The sequence below is a fragment of the Thamnophis elegans genome, chromosome 5 (genome assembly GCF_009769535.1).
Source record: "Thamnophis elegans isolate rThaEle1 chromosome 5, rThaEle1.pri, whole genome shotgun sequence".
In the NCBI taxonomy this organism is placed as follows: Eukaryota; Metazoa; Chordata; class Lepidosauria; order Squamata; family Colubridae; genus Thamnophis; species Thamnophis elegans.
The window spans coordinates 29,275,517-29,297,807 of NC_045545.1; the positions used below are offsets into that span (position 1 = coordinate 29,275,517).

General features: G+C 38.3%; 1 protein-coding gene across 2 annotated transcripts in view; it reads left to right on the forward strand.

Annotated features, from left to right (window-relative positions):
- The window catches only part of OMA1 (OMA1 zinc metallopeptidase), a 34,875-nt gene extending 15,399 nt beyond the window's left edge, over positions 1-19,476 (forward strand). For both annotated transcript variants that reach the window (XM_032217336.1, XM_032217337.1), the window contains exons 7-9: positions 3,000-3,074; positions 6,808-6,957; positions 17,861-19,476. In XM_032217336.1, the coding sequence (XP_032073227.1) occupies positions 3,000-3,074; positions 6,808-6,957; positions 17,861-18,070 (435 nt within the window). In that variant the 3' untranslated portion in view covers positions 18,071-19,476. The remainder of the gene's footprint in view (positions 1-2,999; positions 3,075-6,807; positions 6,958-17,860) is intronic.
- The last annotated feature ends 2,815 nt before the right edge of the window (positions 19,477-22,291 follow it).

Consider the following 22,291-nt stretch of genomic DNA (forward strand, 5'->3'; position numbering starts at 1 on the left):
TGTGGTTGAATGCTGCAAAGCTCATTCATCTGGAACAAAGAAGAAAATAAATGCCCTTATTCTTCCTGTAAAACTTCTTATTACACTTGTTCTTCCTGCCAGTCAGGAATAAAATCAGAGAAGTAGGAAAAGGCAGTTCAGTTGCCTAGCCTAAATCAGCTGAAGGAACTGTCAGAGTGATCAATGGCACTTCAGCACTGAGCTTTCTTTATAGTTCAAAAGATGCCAAGCCCAGTTCTTTGCTTCGTATTATATCTGGCAGCTTCCTTCTCTTCATGTTGCAGAAATGGAAAAATTGGGGTAGCATATTTTGTTTTTTTCTAAAAGGCAGCACCAGGGAAATCTCTAGGGTGAGGATTGGTTTTTCCTAGTTTCTAAAGGTATCTGAATGAATGTGCTGTTCTTATCCTTAATAAAAGTTTCCTGTTCGTAGTACTAAGCGATTGAATATTGCTCACTGGGGAATTCTGGGAGTAAAGTCTGTGCATCTTAAAATTGCTGAGGTTGAGAAACACCGACTTAGATTTATAGCAACAAAATACTGTGGTTTTGTGTGACTTTCACATTATGGTTGATTCATTTCTAATTGAAAAGAATGATTTTAGAATCTTTTCTTTTTGCATTCCCTATGCCCTTAAAGATCTTTTGAGATTTATGGGTTTGTTTATTAACTCAGGTTTATATGCCACACTGGTTGAAGACTCTGAGCTACTTATGAAATCAATATATACAGTTAGTAGGGTTAAAAGACAATATAGAACCAGGGATGAAAAGCAACTAATAAAGATAACTGACCACAGAATTATGCAGTTCATATTCAGGTCATCTTGCCTTGGTATTGCTTTGTAGCACCTTATTACTGTTTTCTATGTTGTAGTATATTTTTTTAGCATTTCTATTTTAAATGGTTTAAATGTATTTTTTTTCAACATTTCCAAATAGTATAATAATATATAAGTACATAAGTAAAGCCTCTTCTCACATTCCACAGATAACAGGAAAAGTCATGGCTAATGCCTTAACTAGTTTCCATTCCAATTTAATATGTTTATGTTTAGGTAAAATGTTTACTGTATTTTTTGGACTATAAGATTCACACACCTCCCGTCCCCCCAAAAGTGGGTAGAAATGTCTGTGCGTCTTATAGAGCGAATGTAGCTGAAGCCCTGCCCACCAGCTGGCCCACACCTTTTAGCCTCTGTTTGTGTGCATACTTTTAAATTATTCTTGACAATCCTGGTGATTGTTTGGACAAGTCCTTGCAGTTTTCTTGGCAAGATTTCAGGAATGGTTTGCCATTGCCTGCTTCAGAGGTGGGTTGCTGCCAGTTCGGCCCAGTTCAGTTCAGCTGAATTCAGGCCTGGGTTGCAGAACCGGTTGACATGCCCCTGAACTGGTTTCCTTGCTGCTGCTTGGCCGCCACCATTTTGGATTTTAGTGTCTGCGCGTGTGCAGTTCACTGTAAATTGTTCATGCGTGCAGAACAATTTACATTAAACAGTGCACTCAGTGCACTTTGTGCACGGGTTGCGAACCAGCAGTAAAACTGGCAGCAACCCACCCCTGGCCTGCATTCTAGTGGCTGTCCCAAGGTCACCTAGCTGGCTTCAGGCCCAAGGGCAGCACTAAACTCTTCTGAATTAAAGGGATGCCATAACCATTACACCAAACTTGTTTTGATTTTCATTTACAGAATGCATGAAACAATAGTGTGTAGCAAAGAAAATGGCAATATTTAGCACTTCTTCTGTTTCCAGCAATGCTTATATTCCCCATTGAGAACCTTTTTACATTGCCTCATGCCCACCACCTACTTCAGCTGCTGGACATGCTCTACATGCAGTTGCTTTTAAAGACTACCTGAAAGCCACAGTTAATGCAAAAGGCAGTGGATTAGATGCTTATTGGCCGTTGTTCATGGAATCATATTACATCTGCACTGGATCCTTATTACCATTTGATTTAAAGTATTGGCTTTCACCCATGTTGCTCTTTAAAGCTTGGCTCTAAGTTACTTGCAGAACCTCTGGAATTCCCAACCTTGGAATTAGCTTGACTGATCCTATTTGGAGAAGCAGCTGGCTCTTCCCTGCTTTGGGGAGGTTAAGAGGGCCGAAGCCCAGAAGCAGTCCTTTTTCTGATAAACGGAGGTTTGAGAAATGGCAGCACCTATTTATTTTTAGTGGAGTTTTTGTGTTTTGGGTTATTTTATATATATTGTATTTAAATTTGGGATATTTATTTATATTCCATCTTTATTATTTTTACAAATAACTCAAGACAGTGAACATATCCAACACACCTTCCTCCTCCTATTTTCCTCATAATAACAACGCTATGAGGTGAGTTGGAATGAGAGGGAGTGACTGGCCCAAAGTCGTCCAGTTAGCTTTCATGGCTAAGGTGGGATTTGAACTCACACTTTCCTCCTTTCTATTCTGCTGCCTTAACCTTTAGACCAGGGGTTTCAAACTGGTGGCATGCCCACTCCGCGAATGGGAAAAAAGTCACAAAATGTTACGTGATGGCAACGTAATGCCGCAAATTTGACACCTGTGCACTAGACCAATTGTAAGCTGCCAAAGGGACTGTTTGGTTTTCAGTGGGGTATATTTCAATAAACAAATAAGAAAACTATACCCTTGAGGTAGGTAGTTTTATAAATTAAGAATTATAGGGGGCGGGAGTCCAATACTTTGGAAGAAAAGTAGACATAAATAAGTCATGCCTTTTCCAAATCCCATAAATCCAAGAAAAGAAGCACTTGGTTTAAGGAGGTGCATATGGGCCCACCCTGCTCACCATGTGTGCTCCAAAACATTTCCTTTTTTAAATTCTACTCATTAATCATCTCTACCTATATTACTAAAATATGCACTCTTGCATTTAGCAGAAACTCAATGAGTGTAATTTTTAGGTAGATTTTGATAAGAAACTGGTTTATTTCAGAAAGTAGCAAGTATAAACACTGGGTTATTTCTCCTCTTCTTTCATTCTAGTTGCTTTTTGATATGCCATACAACAGGAATTTAGAAGCTGAAGCTGACAAGGTGGGACTTCAGTTTGCTGCTAAGGTAAGAATTGTCTTTCTTTGTTAGAGTTTCAGTTGAATTCTCAGTAGCTGACAAATAGCTTCCGCCTTTAGTTGTAATGTCTTTAATTTTAGTCTTGGGATTATTTTGTTCCACTAACTTTGTATACATTCTTAATACATGTATGTATATACACTTATAAGTCTATATATGACATGCATATCATTATATACCATCACTGCCACCTAGTGATAATAAAAATGTATATGAGGTTTTTAGAATATGTGAACTGTTTGGACTGCTAAATACAGCATTATATTTAAGTAGTGTTCTAGCTCATGTTAATTAACAACAATATCAGGAACTTTCCTTTATATTTGTGGGCCAGAATTCTTTAAATTCCTTTCCGGGATTTTATCATTTATACAATGATGAATCAACTTAAATGGTTTCTATAGAAAAATCACACTATTACTACTTTATAATGATAACATTCATTCTTTCAAAAAAGGGAAGATGGGGTAAGTAAAGTAGTCTTTATTTGATCAATGACCAGCACAAGGAAAAATGGGAGTAAGCAGTGAAATCCAAATAGCTACCTTCTTTCAACCCATAACATTCAACCTATACAATTAATTAAAAGTTGGAACATAACACATCACTACACATCACATGTTCTCCGCTACTATTCATGTATGTGCTGTGGTGCTGATATGAAAATCCAGGCTTGTTGTATGAAAGTACTACCTATCTGAAGGTGCTCATTCCCTCCCCCTCCCCCCAGGCATCTGCAGCAGGTTTTATCATCCCATGTTCACACCTTTGCATTATTGAATAGCCTTTTATGATGGGTCGCATGTATAAGTGGAATACGAATATGTAAACACACACTTATTTAATGTATTTATTAAATTGATTTATATGGCCACCCATCTCACAAATGCAGCTTTTCACTAAAAGCGAAGGGGGGGAAAAACTAATAGTGGTCACAGAAGATAAATCCAAACAAAACTATTATTAAAGATCTCTCAGCGGGCATTCAATCTCCTGACCCTGAGACCCCGGAGCACATCCAGATCTTCAGGCTTTATGAAAAGCCAGCAGGCTCAGAGGCAGTCTGATCCTGGAGTATATAGTGGAGTCAGTGAGGCTACAAATATTTCTTAAATAAAACTTTAACATACAGAAAATTTTTAACCATTTATCCCCATAATATTTTCTCCAGTACCTTCTATATTTGTAAAGAATATTTCAAAACTTTTGTTTTTATCGTTTCCACATTGTATAGCAGTTTTGTTTCATATTTGCGTATGTGTGTGCATGTGCATGTTTGTTTTGCTGACAAAAGTCCACATCTTAGTTCAGGTAGTTTTGTTTCTTTTTGCAAAACTGGTATCTTCTTTTCAGCAGTGGGTTTCACATTTTGTTACCACTGGTTTGGCGTACATGCCCCTTCCGCGCATGTACCCAGCTATCCGCACCTGCGCTTTGCTCGGGCGCACGCCTTCCATGCATGTGCCCAGCCTCAAAAATGACCCTAAATAGGACGGCATAGAGCAGGCCCACCCATGATTTCCGCTACCAGTTTGGATGAACTGGTCCAAACCTCTGCTCCTTATATTTGTATGTGAGTCAATTACTCATCTTCTATTCTTCTGTTCCAGTTAAATGAAATGACTTCCTCTTGTCACCCTCAAAAAGTTTCAGGCAAAACTGACTAAAGAGGAAGAGAGCAAATATGCCTACTTCCTCTCATTTGATATAATCCTCCCATGTGGATTAGTTTGAAGTAAGAGGAAACAGGGTTAGGGAGGAGACAAACTACGGTAATTTGCTACCAAGATAAAAATGTTACAATTGAGCTACCTTATCTCATTATGTCTGTTGCTTAGGGTTCTTCCTACTATGAGTGATTGCTTGAATAATCATGAGTTCTAAACAAGGATGTTTACCCAAACATTCTCTGCATAATTACAGTGGTTTTGAATTCTGAGAAGTCCATGCATCTGGGAACTGCCAGTTTAGAGGTTAATTCTGACTCAGTAAATACATCCCATCTTTCTCCCACCCAGCCTTTCTGTGCATATTTTTAAAGAAAAAATATTTTATTTTATAACATATAAAAATTCCATTTTCAATTAAACTGTGTTTGGGTACAAATAGTTTTAGGAAATAATAATTAGTGTTTACAGTAATGTTCAATACATTGGTATTAGTTTTTTCTGTGCATATTTAATCAACGTTTTCTATTGCTGCCTTAGTGTTTTCCCATGAATGTCAATGGGCAAAGGCTCTTATTGCCAACTGAAATTTTTTCACTCTACTACCCAGAAGCTGTTCGTTTTTAAAATGATGTAATAAAAGATAGTCATTTGAGTCAAGCCAGACAATTTTGCAGATATTTACGACAATCTCTGGATACCTCTGAAAATGCCCACCTGATTTTCCATTTTGGTATGCACTGTTTGTTTTTTCTTGTTTGCTGATTTTGTATCCAGCATCCAACAACAATTGATTTTAGCAAATTACTTAATTTCTTTCTTGTAATCAGATGGTATTAGATATTACAATATTGGTATCTATTAATACTTGTGCTAGTTGTTTCCTTGTAACAAACTTCAATGTAGGTAGCCTTATTCTGTTGTATTTGGGCTGCTCTAGAAGTTCAGTTATTTTTTGTTTCAATTCTTTATTGTATTTAGAGGGCTTTGTTCTTTCAATAAAACACTTCAATAACTATGCTGGCTTTTTTATTTTTATTATTACCCCATTCACTTCTAAAGTGAGAAGGTCTACCAATTACTTTGGTTTCATAGCAAGGGATGTCACAATTCCTGCAATGAAAACAGTCCAGGAGTATTCCTATGCTTTCTGTCTTTTGCGTCTTCTTTGCTGACAGCAACTTCCCCGTCCTAGTACAGTGCCTGATGAAGATTGTGACTTGAGCAAAACCTCGAATATAGCAATTGGCTGTAAATTATCTCAGTGTTTGAGCCAGTTTGGTGTAGTAGTTAAGGCATCAGGCTAGAAACTGGGAAACCATGAGTTGAAGATCTGCCTTAGGCACAAAGCCAGCTGAACCAGTCATTTACACTCACCCTAGCAAAGAGGCAGTGGCAAACCCCTTCTGAAAAACTTGCCAAGAAAACTTTAGGGACTAGTCCAGGTAGTCACCAGGAGTCAACCTGAGTCAAAGGTACCTCTCCAAAAACCTAATGACTTACTGTACTTTGGGAGTTTCAGCATATTGATATCTTAGGAACTTCCCATAAGGTAAAGGTTCCCCTCGCACATATGTGCTAGTCGTTCCCGACTCTAGGAGGCAGTGCTCATCTCTGTTTCAAAGCCAAAGAGCCAGCACTGTCCAAAGACATCTCTGTGGTCATGTGGCCGGCATGACTAAATGCCAAAGGCACATGGAATGCTGTTACCTTCCCACCAAAGGTGGTTCCTATTTTTCAAACAGCTAGGTTGGCAGAATCTGGGGCAAGTAACGGGAGCTCACCCCGTTAGGCAGTGCTAGGGATTCAAACCGCTGAACTGCCAACCTTTCTGATCAACAAGCTCAGCATCTTAGCTACTGAGCCACCTCGTCCCTATCTTAGGAACTTCCCATATCTTATCTTAGGAACTTGCCATAGAAACCTATTTGATTAATGGGTAAATTTCCTTTGTGTCAAGAGAGCATCAAGCAATATTTACAAGATTTCTAATTGTTGTGCAAGGAATTTCTGAAAATGTTTTTACTAAGCAGTTTTCTGCATATGTGTTCTAGGCTTGTATGGATGTAAGAGCCAGTTCTGTCTTCTGGCAGCAAATGGAACTGGCTAAGATTCTACAGAATGAACCCAAATTACCAGAATGGCTTTCTACACATCCATCACACGAGAATCGAGCTGAACAATTAGACAGACTGATACCAGAGGTTAGTCACTCTTTGTAAACCTTGCGTGCCCTGTCTTATTTGTTAATCACAGAGAATTTCACTCCACATGAAATAACTTAGCATTGAGATAATGTGGGTGTCCATTCTCTTTAATGTGTTGCTGATAAATATACATAATGCGTTTTACAATCTACCAGCAAAGATGCTTTATTTTGTCTTTCCCTTTTTTTTCTAAAGAAAATTGTCACCAGGTTGTGTGCTGTCAATTTGTACTGTGTTTTGCAATCCATGCATAGATGCTTCAAAATAATAATAAAATAAATAGTAGAGAAATTGGCTAGTATAAGACATAACCCGAGATGACAGGGGCTAGTTTTCATAATTGACTTTCCAGTCATCCCTCCAGTCAGATGACCTGTGGTAAGAATACTGAGTGGACTGATACACGTATGGTCTATTTATTATTCTGTCTCATTCATTTCTTTACTCCCCTAGCGATTGGGTATTGAAAAGTTTGTGTTACTCTACTCCTCCACTTGTTCTAGTGGGAGTTACCATCTGTAAATTGCTTGCTCTTAGAATTGATGTCGTTGTATGTATATTTGTTGTTCTCCCCCAAACGTGATTTTCATCCTTGTTCAAAGAGGATTCAGACTATGGATAGTGGTTTGTGATGTAACAAGGAGAAAAAAGTATATAATGAACTAGTATATAATGTATGCATGTATTTTCTGGCAGTCATTGGCACATTAAAGCATTGCATCAGAAGTACAGGTAGTCCTCGACTTACGACCGCAATTAAGTCTAAAATTTCTGTTGTTAAGCAAAAAGTTAAGTGAGTTTCGTTCCATTTTACAATCTTTCTTTCCACAATTTTTAAGTGATTCACTGCTGTTTTTAAAGTTAGTAACACTGTTGTTAAATGTATCTGGCTTCCCCATTGACTTTGCTTGTTAGAAGGTTGCATGACCCCAAGATATTGAAGCTATCATGAATAAGAGCCAGTTGCCAAGTGTCCAAATTTTGATCATGTGACTGGGGGATGCTTCAATGGTTGTAAGTGTGAAAAATGGTCACAGGTTACTTGTTTTCAATGCCATTGTAACTTCGAATAATCAGTTGATGAATGGCTATAAGTGGGGACTACCTGTATGTGGAATTCATATAGTTGATTTTAAGGAAATTACAAGTGGGCTCTCATCTAGTAACACATAATGCTTATTCTCAGTGTAATGAAGTATATAGAAATATGCATCATTTCTCTATTATTTGTGGATTTGCTGGATGCACAGAATGCAAATTATGCTTGCATTTAATAAGTGTAAAGAAACACAACAACTCTGCTGAGTTAAATACTCATCTAGACCACAGAATGAAATCAGCCAACAGGAATCCTGTGGGAAATTCACAGTTAGGGGAAAATAAGTAGAGTTTTATGTTGTAGCCTGAGGCAAAAATCCTCAGCTTCATTGATCAGTGGCACATTTGGAGTTTTGAGAGGTTATTTTGTGGGCATTGGACTGCCATAGTGGTGGATAGATGTCCTTTAATAAAATTGTGGTGGCGAACCTTGGCCAGTCTCTCTCTCTCTCTCTCTCTCTCTCTCTCTCTCTCTCTCTCTCTCTCTCTCTCTCTCTCTCTCTCTCTCTCTTTCCCTTCCTTCCTTCCTTCCTTCCTTCGTTTTGTCTTTATTGATCTTTAGTCCTGCCACTTCGCCATATTCTTCTAATTTTTGAATTAATTTCAGGCTGGATTCTAATGGGTCCTCTAGAACAAATACTAAGTCATCGGCATAGACTTGGGCCCTATATTCTTCATTTTTGAGTCTTAAACATTTTATACCCTGGTCCTTCCGAATTTCATTTAATAAAATTTCCAAAGTTAATATAAACAGCAAAGGAGAGAGTGGGCATCCCTTCCTTCCTTCCTTCCTTCCTTCCTTCCTTCCTTCCTTTCTTTTTTCTTTCTTCTTTCCTTCCTTTCTTCCTTCTCTCTCTGTCTTTCTCTCTCTGCCCCTCCCTCCCTCCCTCCCTCTTCCTCTCCTTCTCTCTCTCTTCCACACATATACTGCATCAAAAAAGAGATTTGTGAACAAATTAGAACTGAAGGGCACCATACTGGGAACTTTTGCAGTCCTTCATTACGCAAAATTTGTACTAAGCAAGATCAAACGATCAAATGAATCTTCATGTTGATTTTATGATATGGCCACATTGTCATCTTAAAATTTTAAAACTTTAATGTTTCAAAGAGGCCACATATTGGAGGATCTGGGCAATGTGAACTGATAAGAACAACATACTTGCCTTCTTCAGTATGTTGATGGTGGGATCCCCAACTTACTGTTAAGAATTCTTCCAACCTTCCATATCTGTATATAAAGGATAGTGAAATAGATAATGATTCAGATTTTCAGTTGAAGAAAATAACATTAATGTTAAAAATACATCTGTATCCTTTAGAACAGGTAGTCCTCAACTTACAAACAAATCGGGACAGCAGTTTGGATCTCTGAGCAAGGAAATCAAGTCATTACATGGCCAGACCTGATTTTATGATCATTTTATCATGGTTGTTAAGCTAAGCAAATGATTGTTAAGTGAATCCGGCTTTCCACAATTGACTTGGCTTATTGGAATTTAGCCGGGAAAGTCACAAATTGTGATCACTCCAAGATAATTGCAACTGTCATAAATACAAGCCAATTCTGATCTTGTGACGAAAGAGGTTTTGTGACAATCCCAATTTCCAGGAAAGGTTGTAAGTTACTTTTTGGGGGGCCCTCGTAAGTTCGAACTTAATTGGATGTCCCCAGAACTTAGTATTTTGAAGGATAAGAACGTTTTCCTTGCTGTTTCTATTTTGCAGGAAAAATATCTTCCTTTTTACTCACACATTTTACATGAAAAGTGAAAGTCATAACTTCAACATTATAAAGTAGTGACAGTCATATGATTATTTTGATTAGTCTTTCCCAAAATTTCTTCCAAGTCAGCAATATTCTCCTTAAGACAGGTATATAGGGTATCTCAAAAAGGGATGCGGTGGCTCAGTAGCTAAGACACTGAGCTTGTGGATCAGAAAGGTCGGTGGTTTGGCAGTTCGAATCCGTACATCGCGTAACGGAGTGAGCTCCCATTACTTGTCTTAGCTTCTGCCAACCTAGCAGTTCAAAAGCATGTAAAAAATGCATGTAGAAAAAATAGGAACCACCTTTGGTGGGAAGGTAACAGCATTCCATGCACCTTCAGCATTTAGTCATGCCAGCCACATAACCACGGAGACGTCTTCAGACAGTGCTGGCTCTTCGGCTTTGAAACGGAGATGAGCACTGCCCCTAGAGTCGGGAATGACTAGCACATATGTGCAAGGAGAACCTTCACACCTCAAGTATGATCATAGGACATTACATAAAAACATTACATAAAACATTATGATACTGACAATTTTTAAAAAGTTCCTATTAAGCTTAGACAAAGAATTTGCTACAAATTGAGTTGATGATTTTGCAAACTGTTCATCACATTCATGTGATCCCTTCCCAGGACAGTTGTTGCCATCCCAGACTTCTTCAGTAGAGGTTAAGCTACTTGGTCCAAGTTTCAGCACTGTACACCCATGTTTGCATTGAATAATATTTGTCAATGAAATGCCTTTTCCCTGAGTTTAGTTACTGTTTTCCCCTCTTCTCTTCCTCCTCTTCCTCTGATCTTCAGTGTTATTTTTTATTTAACTGTTTTGAATAATTTGTTTCCATCAAAAATCAGCTCCATATAATTTATGAATAAATATTTGTTAATTCCTCTGTTTGGATCAGATGAATTTGTAGTCTCCACAACTCTTAAACTATTGGGAATATTGGAGAAGTTATTTGAGTTTACATTTCTGATTTGTACTGGAAATTTAAACATGTAAGCATTTGGTTCTGTCCTCTACCTCTAGTTTTGTCAAACAAACTAACTGAAAATTTGAAAATAAATCTTGCTGTATAATTCCTGTATGTCTATTCAGAAATAATTTCAACTGAACTCAATGCCAACTGCTAAAGTTTAATTGTTAATTGCAAAAAGGAAGGATTTTCAGATTTTTACTAATCAAATGTCAACCTGTACAGCTGTGATTGTGGGTCATTTCCATTAAAGTACTTGACAAGTTTTTCTTTTGAAGCAGCCCAAATACCTTAATGTTTGAGAGTGCCTCCTGAAATAGGAACACTCATATGCTTTTCCATTTTGTGACCATAATGCATATTCTTGTAAAAAAATGCTATGGATGGTGTTGTCATTGTTATTTTACAGAGCTAACTATTCACTCAACATCAAAGTGATAGAAACAAGAGAAATCTTGGTGCAGTAAATCAAGAATACTACGTATCTTAGAAGCTTTCCATGGTTATAAGCAAATGGTTACTTATACTGAGAAACTAAGAACTCAGTCACTTCTAATCTGCTGAGACTGGAAGATGACCATTTTTTAAAACCTTGGCACATTTATTTAAGGAAAAGCTATTCCTTTTATAGCAAGAAGTGGAAGGAGATTTTCAATTTAGCATGGAAAAAGAAATCCTTGGGGAGAGATCTGAAATACAGAATTGGTTTGTACAGATTTAAGATAAGCAAGTCAGAGGGGAAATTTAACACTTGGATGATTGAAGATAGATGGAGAAAAGTATTCTGGGAATGTATAATTTAGGATACTATTATGCTGCCGTTCTGTGAATATTTGTGTAAGCAGATGATAAGCAGACAAACTTGTGTGGAGACCATAATTTTTTTTAAAAAACTGTGTTATTGGTTAATATGTTATTTCTCCACATATTGAACTGAGCACTGTAATTCAGGAAACTATATATATAGTTTACTATGTTTACTATGTTTTTCCTTTAAAATTTATTTTACTTGACTATAAAATTGTAAGGTTTGCAAAAAACGAAAATGGTACCTAAAAACCTTTGGTGTCCTGTTCCTTGGGGATAATTCGCAGCCTGGCCTTTTTAAAGGTAACCATACTTCCAATAACCCTAACTCTTAAGTGGTACAGTGGATGTTGTTTTCTATATACATAATGAATGTGGCATCTGCTTTGGGGAAGCAACCAGAATTTGGCAGAAAGTACAATGTACTGAATCTATACTTACATACTTAGGGGATGTGGTATAAAGAAGCTGTTGTAAAACAGGGCACAGAATATATATATAATCTGTGTACACATTTCCTGCTAGATAAGACAGAGCCAAAGCTTCCATAGGCATCATTTATCTGTTATCTTTTAGACCTTCTTCAAATGTCACAACTCTTGCAGTTCATAATCTCAACTTGTATACATTTGTGATGCTATGCCAAATTGGGGGGGGGATGGGGGGGGGACAGACTTCCAGTCTGGAAGAAATATTGGTCTGACCACTAATGCCAGCTGCAAGCTCAGGACAGTTCTGAAATTTCAGATAAATCACGTTGTTCTGTCTTTGTACACTTCCAATCACATTAAATGCCAGGTGGACTTTACGCTGAACTTGAGAATTGAAAAAATGGAATTCTCAGTCCATCCCAGTTGCATCTTTTTGAAGAGCTGTCACATGCTATCGAACAATATAGACGGCTTGTGCTTGCTAGTTACATGTCAAGAAAGTGTTTTTAACACTGAAAACATGTTTTCTTGCCTTGCAAGAAAGGAGCAGCTACTGGGTTTCGAACTGGACTTCTGTGGGTTGATGTTTCTTTTTCTGGTAGAGTTCCTATGTCTTGAAAGAGCCTTTATGAGCAGAAATAAATGAAGACCGTATTTCCTTCCGTTAGGATCTTCAGCTTCTTTTCTGTTTTTAACTGTTCAAGGCATAGCAATTTCTAATTGGGTAGTTATCCATTCCAGACCTCTCTTATAGATCTGTTATGCCCCAAAACACAAATGAAGCTGAATCATGCAAAGCATACCTTTCATCTGGTAAAGTCTGTGTCTTCTTACCTCCCAAAGAATAAATAATATTTTTAAAATGCTAAATAATAATGAATGAACATTGGGATGCAGAGTGCATTATAGCCAATATCAAATTAAATCTCAGGAGAGTGCCTTAATCATGCTGTGAATTTCTTGAGCTGTTTTAAATGGGAAAAGTAGCAATGGACCAAGATTAGGCTATTTTTCTTGCTAAGATTCAATTCTGCTAGGATTCCTTCTAAGTCAGTTCAATAAAGGGAGGATTTCCCAGGAAAGATGAGTCTTGGAATTAGACAGATACTGTCAAGTATTGGCATTGTTTGATCTAATTAGTAAAGCAAACATGTAGCTCTCTGTAATTTAACACACGGAAGAAGGAAATGCATTGATAAATGATATTAATACAATTCTTGTTCCTATCAGTTCCAGAATCTTTTTTTTTTTTTTGGCTTAACTGCTTTTCCCAAAATATAATGAAAACTGCAAGCCAGGGTACTTGAAGTATACCCAAAGAAAACATAAGGCAAACCATAAATGTGTAAAGTGACGATGAATATGTGTGGCCTATTTAGCCTCCTGCATCATAGTGGGGGAGGGGAATTTTCGCCCTCCTGAGGCTCCATAGGCTTTCTTCGAGCCTCCAGGAGGGCAAAAATGGCCTCCCCCTGGGCTCTGGAGGCCTCTCTGAAGACTCCTGGCACAAAAAATGGAGCACAGGTTTTTTTGCCACACCCCCATACTCTCTCACCCCCATGCATATGTGTGTAACCCCGTGCATGCATGTGCATCTCCCACATTCATGGCAGAGACCAAAAAATCAGCTGGCTGGTGGGAGGTGCACCCGCATGCGTGGTGGAGCTGAACTTGGTGATGGCTTGCATGCCCGCAGAGAGGACTCCACATGCCACTTGTGGCATGCGTGCCGTAGATTCGCCATCACGGCCATAGACCCTTTTGAGAGTGGTGAAATCAACAACCCCTTTTCATAAAAATGTATTTAAATGCATAAATAGCGTGCAGCGATATAGATTATTATAAAGGAAGCCAATTAAGGTGAAGCATAGTTACCAAAATACTAAAAAGTATGTAATGTAATAATAAATGTGCTTCTTTATTAATCCATTTATCAATAATAAAACAGTGCCCTTTGTTGGATGTAATAATTTTAGATAGGAAGATTTATTGAAGTTAACAAATATCTTTGGAGTCCAGAAGTCATAAATTACTTTATTGCCTCCGTACATTATTGAATGAAAAGCTAAGTTTCACTTAGAGTTTAGTGAAAATAAAGTTATTTTTCCCATGCAACTTTGCAGACTTCCTGAAATTCTATCCACAGATCCCAAGGAATTTATGGACTCTAGATTGAAAACCCCTGCTCTAGAGCATGGCTGGCTAAGGAATTCTAGAAGTTGAAGTCCACATACTGTATCTTAAAAGTTGCCAAGTAGGAAGAGCCCTGCTTTACAGCATTTCTCATTTCGCAATTCAGTTTCCTCTGCTGAAGCAACTTCCAGTATCCAGTTGCCAATCTGCATTCAACTGCCAACTTCCATCATCCAATTTGCAATCAGTTTTCTGTAAAGGTCCCATTTTCTAGTGTCTTCTTTGGATAACTTATCCAATGCTTTGAAACAAAGAAAAGGCCCAACAGCTAAGTTGTATGAGCTGGGATAGAGATCTAAAGCTAACTATCATCAACATATTGATGATACCTCACCCTGAACTGTTGTATTGCGGTATCCAGCAGCCTCATGTAGATATGAAATAGGAGAGGAAAGAGAACTGAACCCTGGGGCACCCCACAAAGTAACGGCTGCAGTCTGATCTCTTCCCCCTCTCCTGACCTCAACACTGACTGGAACTGACCACAGGAGGAGGAAAATCCGTGCAACACAGTATCACCCACTCCCAAAGTAGGTCCGGAAGGATACCATGATGGTATTGAAGACTTCTGAGAGGTCAAGAATAATGAGGATGGTCACACTCCCCCATCCTCTCCCACCAGAGGTTATATAAGCGTATGATCATTGTCCCATGAACTCTGACTGAAAAGGATCCAGATAATCTAGTTTGCTCTAAATTGAATAATAATTATTGCTGCATTTACAACTTTCCCATTATTTCTGCCTGCCCTGTAAGATTCAACAGGATGGGCAAATCCCATTCATTAAGCAATGTGTCTGGTGATGTTGTGGCCTGCAAGTGGCAAGTGCAGCTGGCAGCAAATTCGGACAGTGAGGAGGTTGGGAAGGAACATGGGCCAGTCCTGGAGTCTGGGAAGGTGCTATTGAGGGCTCTGTGTCTGAGGCACAGAGGGGGCCAGAACTGTATGCCAGTTATCAGCTACTTTCAGAATTAGACATCAGTGAGGAAGACAAACACTGGAGCCTCTTCCCAATGTGCGCATGCACAGAGTTGCCAGACGAAGGGAACAGCTAAAGAACGGGTTGACTTGTGAGTAAGGCCACAGGTGGATGATGAATGGCCCTCCCAGAGGAAATAAAAGAGGAGCAAAAGGGGAGTGGAGTTTGCAGGAAACAATTAGTTTGCTTAATTGGTTCGTAACTCTCCAAGACTCCTTGTCAGGTTTCGCAGATATCCGCCTGTCAACTCTCCAAGCTAGATAAGGTCTGTGACTGTAAATCCTCCATTGAAAGATTTTGCTGGGTGTGAATGAGCAAAATTCACAATAAATCAATAAAAGGGTTTTTTGTCGGAACAAGAAGTTTGCTTCATGCTCTTGGGAAGCCTAGGTCAGAACAGGTAAGTTCTAGAAAACAGGCACTCTTTGTCATGGTTCCTATCTTCTAGGATAGCATCTTTCCCCTGATGCTATTGTCCTGGCTCTGCAAATTTTTAGACATTTAAACCTGGCTTTTTCCCTAAGTTCTAGGATAGCTTGTTCGTGTGCTCATTTGATCTGTATGGCTATATAGTATGTGTTTTTCTCATTACGTGTTATTCGTTTTGTTGTTGTTGTTGTTGTTGTTGTTGTTGTTGCTATTTTAGCTATTGCATTGATTTTAATAGTATTCCACCCAGAATTGGCTTTGAGTTGGGCAGAAATGTAAATCAAAATAATAATTGCTTCATATGTTTCCCTACTTGCTTTGGTGAGAGAATATGGGGTTAGCTGAACAACAAACAAGGAGGAATTAACACTAGCTAATGCTCGAAGAAAGTAAGTTGTTGTTAAAGGGCAGATAACACAGCTTTAACATTAGCAGGCTTTCAAAATGAAATTAGCATCAGTTGGATGGAGTAAGTGCTGGGGGATTTCCCTTGCTTAAATTCTGGAAAAAAAATTCCTTCCCTGGAGGGGCTCTATGTGGGGAAAAATTAAAGCCTTTAGAATGAAGTTCTGATGTCTCAGAAAAGGGAAGAGCTAAGCTTGACCAAGAGACGCAAAGCACAGGAAATCCTCGACTTCCAACCCATTCTTTTAGTGACTTTCAAAATTACAACAGCACTGAAAAAAGTGACCTATGATAAGTTTCACACTTATGACAGTTGCAGGATCCCCATGGTCACAGCATCAAAATTTGGGCACTTAGTAATGGGCATGTATTTATGATAGTTGCAATGTCCCAAGTCCTGTGACCACCATCTGTAGCCTTCCCAGCTGGGAACATATAAATAGTAAGTATGCATTCAAATTTGCAGACAGATTTCATGATTAATTATTCTGCTCTGTTGAAGCAAATTGCATAAAGCTCTGTTCATACTTCAAGAAAAAGTGTTTTTCTTTCATTTCCTTGTACTAACACAGGAACATGTTTGTGAATGGTGGAAATGGGGCGGCACAGCAGAATATTGCTGTTTTTCGAACATTGCAGAAATGGCATTTGTAAATATGGAAAAACTGTTTTTTTTCCAGACCTAAGACTTTATTTCCACATGCACATATATGCAAGCAGCCATTTTTAAATTGAAGTCCAAAATGCACTATGAAGGAAACATAATTTGACTAAATGGAAGCTTATTCCAAATAAACAACAATAGATATCACTGTTATTTGTTTCCATATATCCATACAGTGGTATTTCTGTTGTTGCAATGCACCATAGGTCAAGCTATAAAACCAGTAACAAGTCTTAAACTACTTTGTGTTCCACAACATTATTGGCACTAAATAAAACAAAATAGTCAGCACAGGACATTCCCTTGGTGAGTCTAAATTTACAGTACCAGCAATAAATCTTCATACAGGAAATAGTTGCAAATATCATTTTGAGTGGCCTAAAATTTCAGAATGTTCCATGCTGAGCATAACTCTCTATCTCTCCTGCCTATAGCCTTTATCTTGTATTTAATGGATGATAAAACAGTGTGAAGTACGTTTAATCAGGCCCCTCTTACTCCCTCAAACTTGTACAGACAAAATATTACTTTAAGCTCTGCTGTTTTTTGCAACTTTGGCTCTGTTGCTGATGTTCTGCTAATTTAAATAAATAAACAAAACAAAGGGAAGATGGGTACAATACTCAGTTTTACAAAAAACCCAAACACTGCAAGATTTTTTTAAAAAACCGCTACATTAGTATGAAAGGAACTGAATTTCCTCTTTTTAACAAATAACCCAAATCATTATGCTTGGCTTGAGTAATACCATTTGACATTAATGCAGTCATGCAGTGGCTTATGTTCAACACGAGAATAAGAGAAAACTCTGTCACTGCAAATATCTGTGAAGTTATTGATTGGTAAGTGGAAATGACTGGGTCTACAGCTAGTGATTTTTTAGAAGCAATGTTGAGAAGACCATGTACAAATCAAAATGTTACTTTGATTTTTCCCTCTAAAAGTATTAGTAGTGTGAAAAATAGGTGGAAGTGTTATATTTTTAAAAAATGATTCAGAGAAGTTTTCAATCCAAGCCCAACAATATTGAACTGTAAATGAGGCAACATTGAGGTTTTGGTTGGAATTATGGATTTCTGAGGTAAATTTTGTTGATTAATGGTTTTTTTGCTTGTGTCATAACGCACCTTTTCTCTCTTTGCAGGCACTGAAAATAAGGGAAAGTTGCAACTGCCCGTCTTTGCCTGGTCAGGATCCGCGCCTTATATTCAAACTGAGTATGCAGCATCTCTTGCAAGCATCTGAAGGCCAAAAAACCCCAAATATTACTCCTCATAGTTCTGCTCCCCCCAACATTAAACTTCCATTCGCAAAAAAGGAAACGGTGCCAGTAGACTATGTCACTGGAAAATAACACTCCGTATGAAAGCCAAAATATTTCTGGATACTTTTTATCCAAATGCTCATCACATGATGGATCATATGTCATAGGTTTTGTACAAACATTTGACGACAACATGAAGAGAAAGATGTGTATCATGACTATGATTTCCCCCCCTCCCCCAAATCCTAACGCACATAATAAACATGATGTTTGGATGGATTACCAGAAGATGGCTTCTTATACACAGTGTTGTAATTCATCCCTCTAGTTGCCTGGAACTCGTTTCATAGAAGTGTGGATTCTACTTACATAACAAGATATCTACCAAGGACTGTCACACCAGATGCTCAAAAACAAAGAAATGATTGTACATTTTTTTTCTTATAAAAATACCCATTATTTATATCATATTATAATACCATATTTCTATATGAAAAGTCAGGGGAGAGGATTTTTACTTCTGGTACTGGTAAAGTTAAAATCTTGCTTCCCTTTGAATGTCTGTTTAAATATGGCTCCTGTTTGCATGGTACATTTAAGTTATATTCACTAGCTCACAGTCTGTTATAAGCTTTACACAATTTTGTTCAGCTTGTATTGAATTACCAAAAAAATTGCACTGCCTGTCTCAAGAAGCAATGTGCAGTAAACTGTACAATGAACTAGGCAGAACATCATCTAATTTGTTGACTTCATGTTGAGTTTCTCTTGTATTTCCAAAAGACAGGTTGAGTCAGGTAAAGTTAACCTTGTGTTACAATATGCTCAACTGGTAACAAGGCTACAGCCATGTTGTTTTCTTGGTGTTGATAAGAAGTAGCTGCTTGTTGCCATCTCCTCAGATATTTTATTTTTAATTTCCATTTGGCATTTTCTCTTGGTCTTCCATTCATATTCTAAGAAAAATTCAATCATGCTTAGTTTTTGAAATCACTACATATTTTAGCCCAAAGTGTTGTGGAAATAAGTAAAAGTTAATGTAGCAGAAGTTTCATACTTAAATCAACGAAAGTACTGTGTGAAGACTTCTTTATTACACTGAAGGCCAATATATCAAAACTTTTCCACACATTGATAAAAAGCCTTGTAATAAAAACTGGTGTTCCTTTTTGTCAGCATTTTCCAGGAACCAAGAAAGGCGCGTGGAGTTATTTCTGAGTAGTTTCCTTTATTCCTCACCTATAGTCTTGCCAAACTGAAGCAGCTAATTGCATCACTATAAATATATTCTGGGAATTGCTAGGGATGAGCCATGTTAACTCCCCCTGACCATCCTTGGCTGTCACTCCCCTCTGGAATGCAGCCCCTCCCTCTTAGAAATCCAGACAACATTCCACCACATCTTTTGCCCACCTGGCTCACAGTGACAGCTGTGCAGTGATACTTGGGTTTGCTGTTGATATTGGAGCTAGTATGTGATAGGTAGTTGTTGCTTGGAGAATGACTAGGAATAGCTAAGCCTTTGCCTCCGAGGAATGGGTATAGGAATACCTTTGTAAAGTGAAAGCACCAAAACCTAGGGGGAGGTGCCTCCTTCCATAGCCTCAGCGTGCTGCCTTGCAAATATTGTTATTCTCTCTCTATACTCCCTCTTGAGATGTCCTCAAGCAGGAGGAAAGCCTTGAGGTGCTCTCAAGAAGGAGTAAGATCATCACAACCACTTGTTCTTCCCACTTCTCCATTCCATACATATGTTACAGCTTTAGACAGACACAAATCAGTCTGTGCTTAGGGCAGGTCAATGGGTAGCTGTTGTTCTAATCCTGCATGAAGGAGATGCTACAAATCATGGCCAAGAAATGAGGCTGAAATTGCTCCTGCTCTTCCTCCTGGTTCTCACTGGTAGAGTATTTTTTTTCTGGCTCTGACTCTGGTGGCTTTTTGATATGAGAGTAGGATTGTCCCCTGCCTCTTGCCTTGCCTTGTCTGAGTGCCAAGCCATTTCCTCTTAATCCCAGGAGGTTCTGCAGTGCCTGACCAAAAATTATCAAGGTTGCTGTCGTTCTTGTGCTTTGAGAGTAAGCATTTCTGTTCTGAGCCATTGGCAAGACAACACCCTTCTTCCTTTCTCTCAGTCTGGCTGCAGAATTTCCTCTTGCGACACTTGTTGCATCCCTTGAAATGGGCAACTTTCTTTGGGATAGTTCTTTGCAGGTGAGGGAGAAATTAAAGGTAAAGGTTCCCTTTGCACATATGTGCTAGTCGTTCCCAACTGTAGGGAGCGGTACTCATCTCCTTTTCAAAGCCGAAGAGCCAGCGCTGTCCGAAGACATCTCCATGGTCATGTGGCCGGCATGACTAAATGCCGAAGGCGCATGGAACTCTGTTAGCTTCCCACCAAAGGTGGTTCCTATTTTTCTACTTGGGTTTTTACATGCTTTCGAACTGCTAGGTTGGCAGAAGCTGTGACAAGTAACGGGAGCTCAGTCTTTTAAATGGCACTATGGATTCAAGCCGCCAAACTGCTGACCTTTCTGATCAACAAGCTCAGTGTCTTAGCCACTGAGCCACTGCGTCCCAGAGGGAGAAATTACTGCTCCCTAATTTCAGGAGGGCTGTGAAAAATGACTTCCTCAAGTTTGTGATGCCTGTTACATTTAAGGTTACATTTCCTTTGTTAAAGATTAATGTAATTAAATATAACTTTATCTGCATAGGGTAGATGAAACACCATTTAGATTAAACTCAGTAGATTTTTTTTTGTTTGGCTACCCATCGATGGGAAGTTCATGAGTTCTAGCTATGTGGTACACTAAATTGGTGGAGTGAGACTGGAAATCTGTTCTCAGCCATGGAAATTTACTGGGTCGCTGAGGCCATTCACTATCTCTCATCTCAACCTATTTGACTCAATTGACCTTGTAAAGAAAACTTAGGAGAGAGCGCCCTGTATATTGCCTTGAATTCCTGCAGAACCAGCATGATTTTAATGATTAAACATAAACATTTGGTGAGGACTCTGCCAGGCTAAAGCCTGTTTCCTAAAGCATATTGCTAAGATACATTGATGCCATTCTTGAAGAAGTGCCTGAAGGCGTGAGGATTAAAACAATCCATCTAACCTTGTACTGCCTATTCATTCCTGTGTCCCTACTTTGAACCTAATTCATAACTAGTCCATTTGCAAAGGGTTATCCTTGCAGTGTTTTCATTTTTACTGTAGGTAAATATTCTACATTGAAGCATACTGTTGATAATGATGATATCGTGCCTGGCCAATATTATAATAATTCTGCAACCCAACCGTTCTAGGGAGAACATGACTGTCAGAATGTAGTCCTTATTTTAGAACATTTGTTTACGCTATAAAACTCATTCCCTAAATCCCACTTCGCCTATTACAGCAAAGGCTTTCCACTACTGGACAGCCATGTTTCCAAAACAATTTAAAAGATTTACGCATCTTTTGCTAAAGATATAAAAATCCAGGAAGATGAGAAGTAGGAGATTTTTCTTCCATGTTATTCTGAGAAACGTTTCCACTGGAATAAAGTATTTCTTTTAAAAATCTAAGTAGAGTGCTTCTGAAATAAAAGCTATAAAGAGAATATTGCTATAACCAGAGACATTGCTGCAAAATTCCAGATTTCAGAAGTTCATCCATTACTAGTAATGGTAGTTTCTGCAATTATCAGTCAAGGAATATTGAAAAATTAATGTGTGGAACAGTTTTAAAAGATTATTGAATATATACCTTCACTTTTTTGTCACAATATGGGTTTGCTTGCTGTTTTCAGAGAGGTTAAGCCACAATAAGGATGGTGTGCTAAATGTCTATGCAACCCATTCACACTCACTAATAGAAGAATGTAAGTTAAGCAATGATAAGAATTGAGCCTGAGTAAGTTATAGCTTAATGTTTCATCCAAAACTGAGATGGCAGTTTACTGTTACCAGGCATGGCATGATTTGAAAATACAGCATTAAGTCACCTCATAATGAGATGGGTGGCAATTAAAATCAATCAATCAATCAATCAAATAAAATAAGTTTTTGCTGGTAGCACACAATTTCTGCCTTGTTAAACCATCAACCCAAATCTGAAGCTAATCCATGCCTTTGTTGTTCCGCTTTTTCACTTGTTTTTGCAAATTAGGCCTAAATAGCTTCTATAAATTAAATATAGGTCAAATATATAATAGCATTAACAACCTGGAACTCCTGCTTAAAAGTGAGATGCCACCAATACTAAATAAAACCAAAGTATTAATGTATAGTTGGGAATGAGGTATCTTGTTAAGGGCTGTTCTG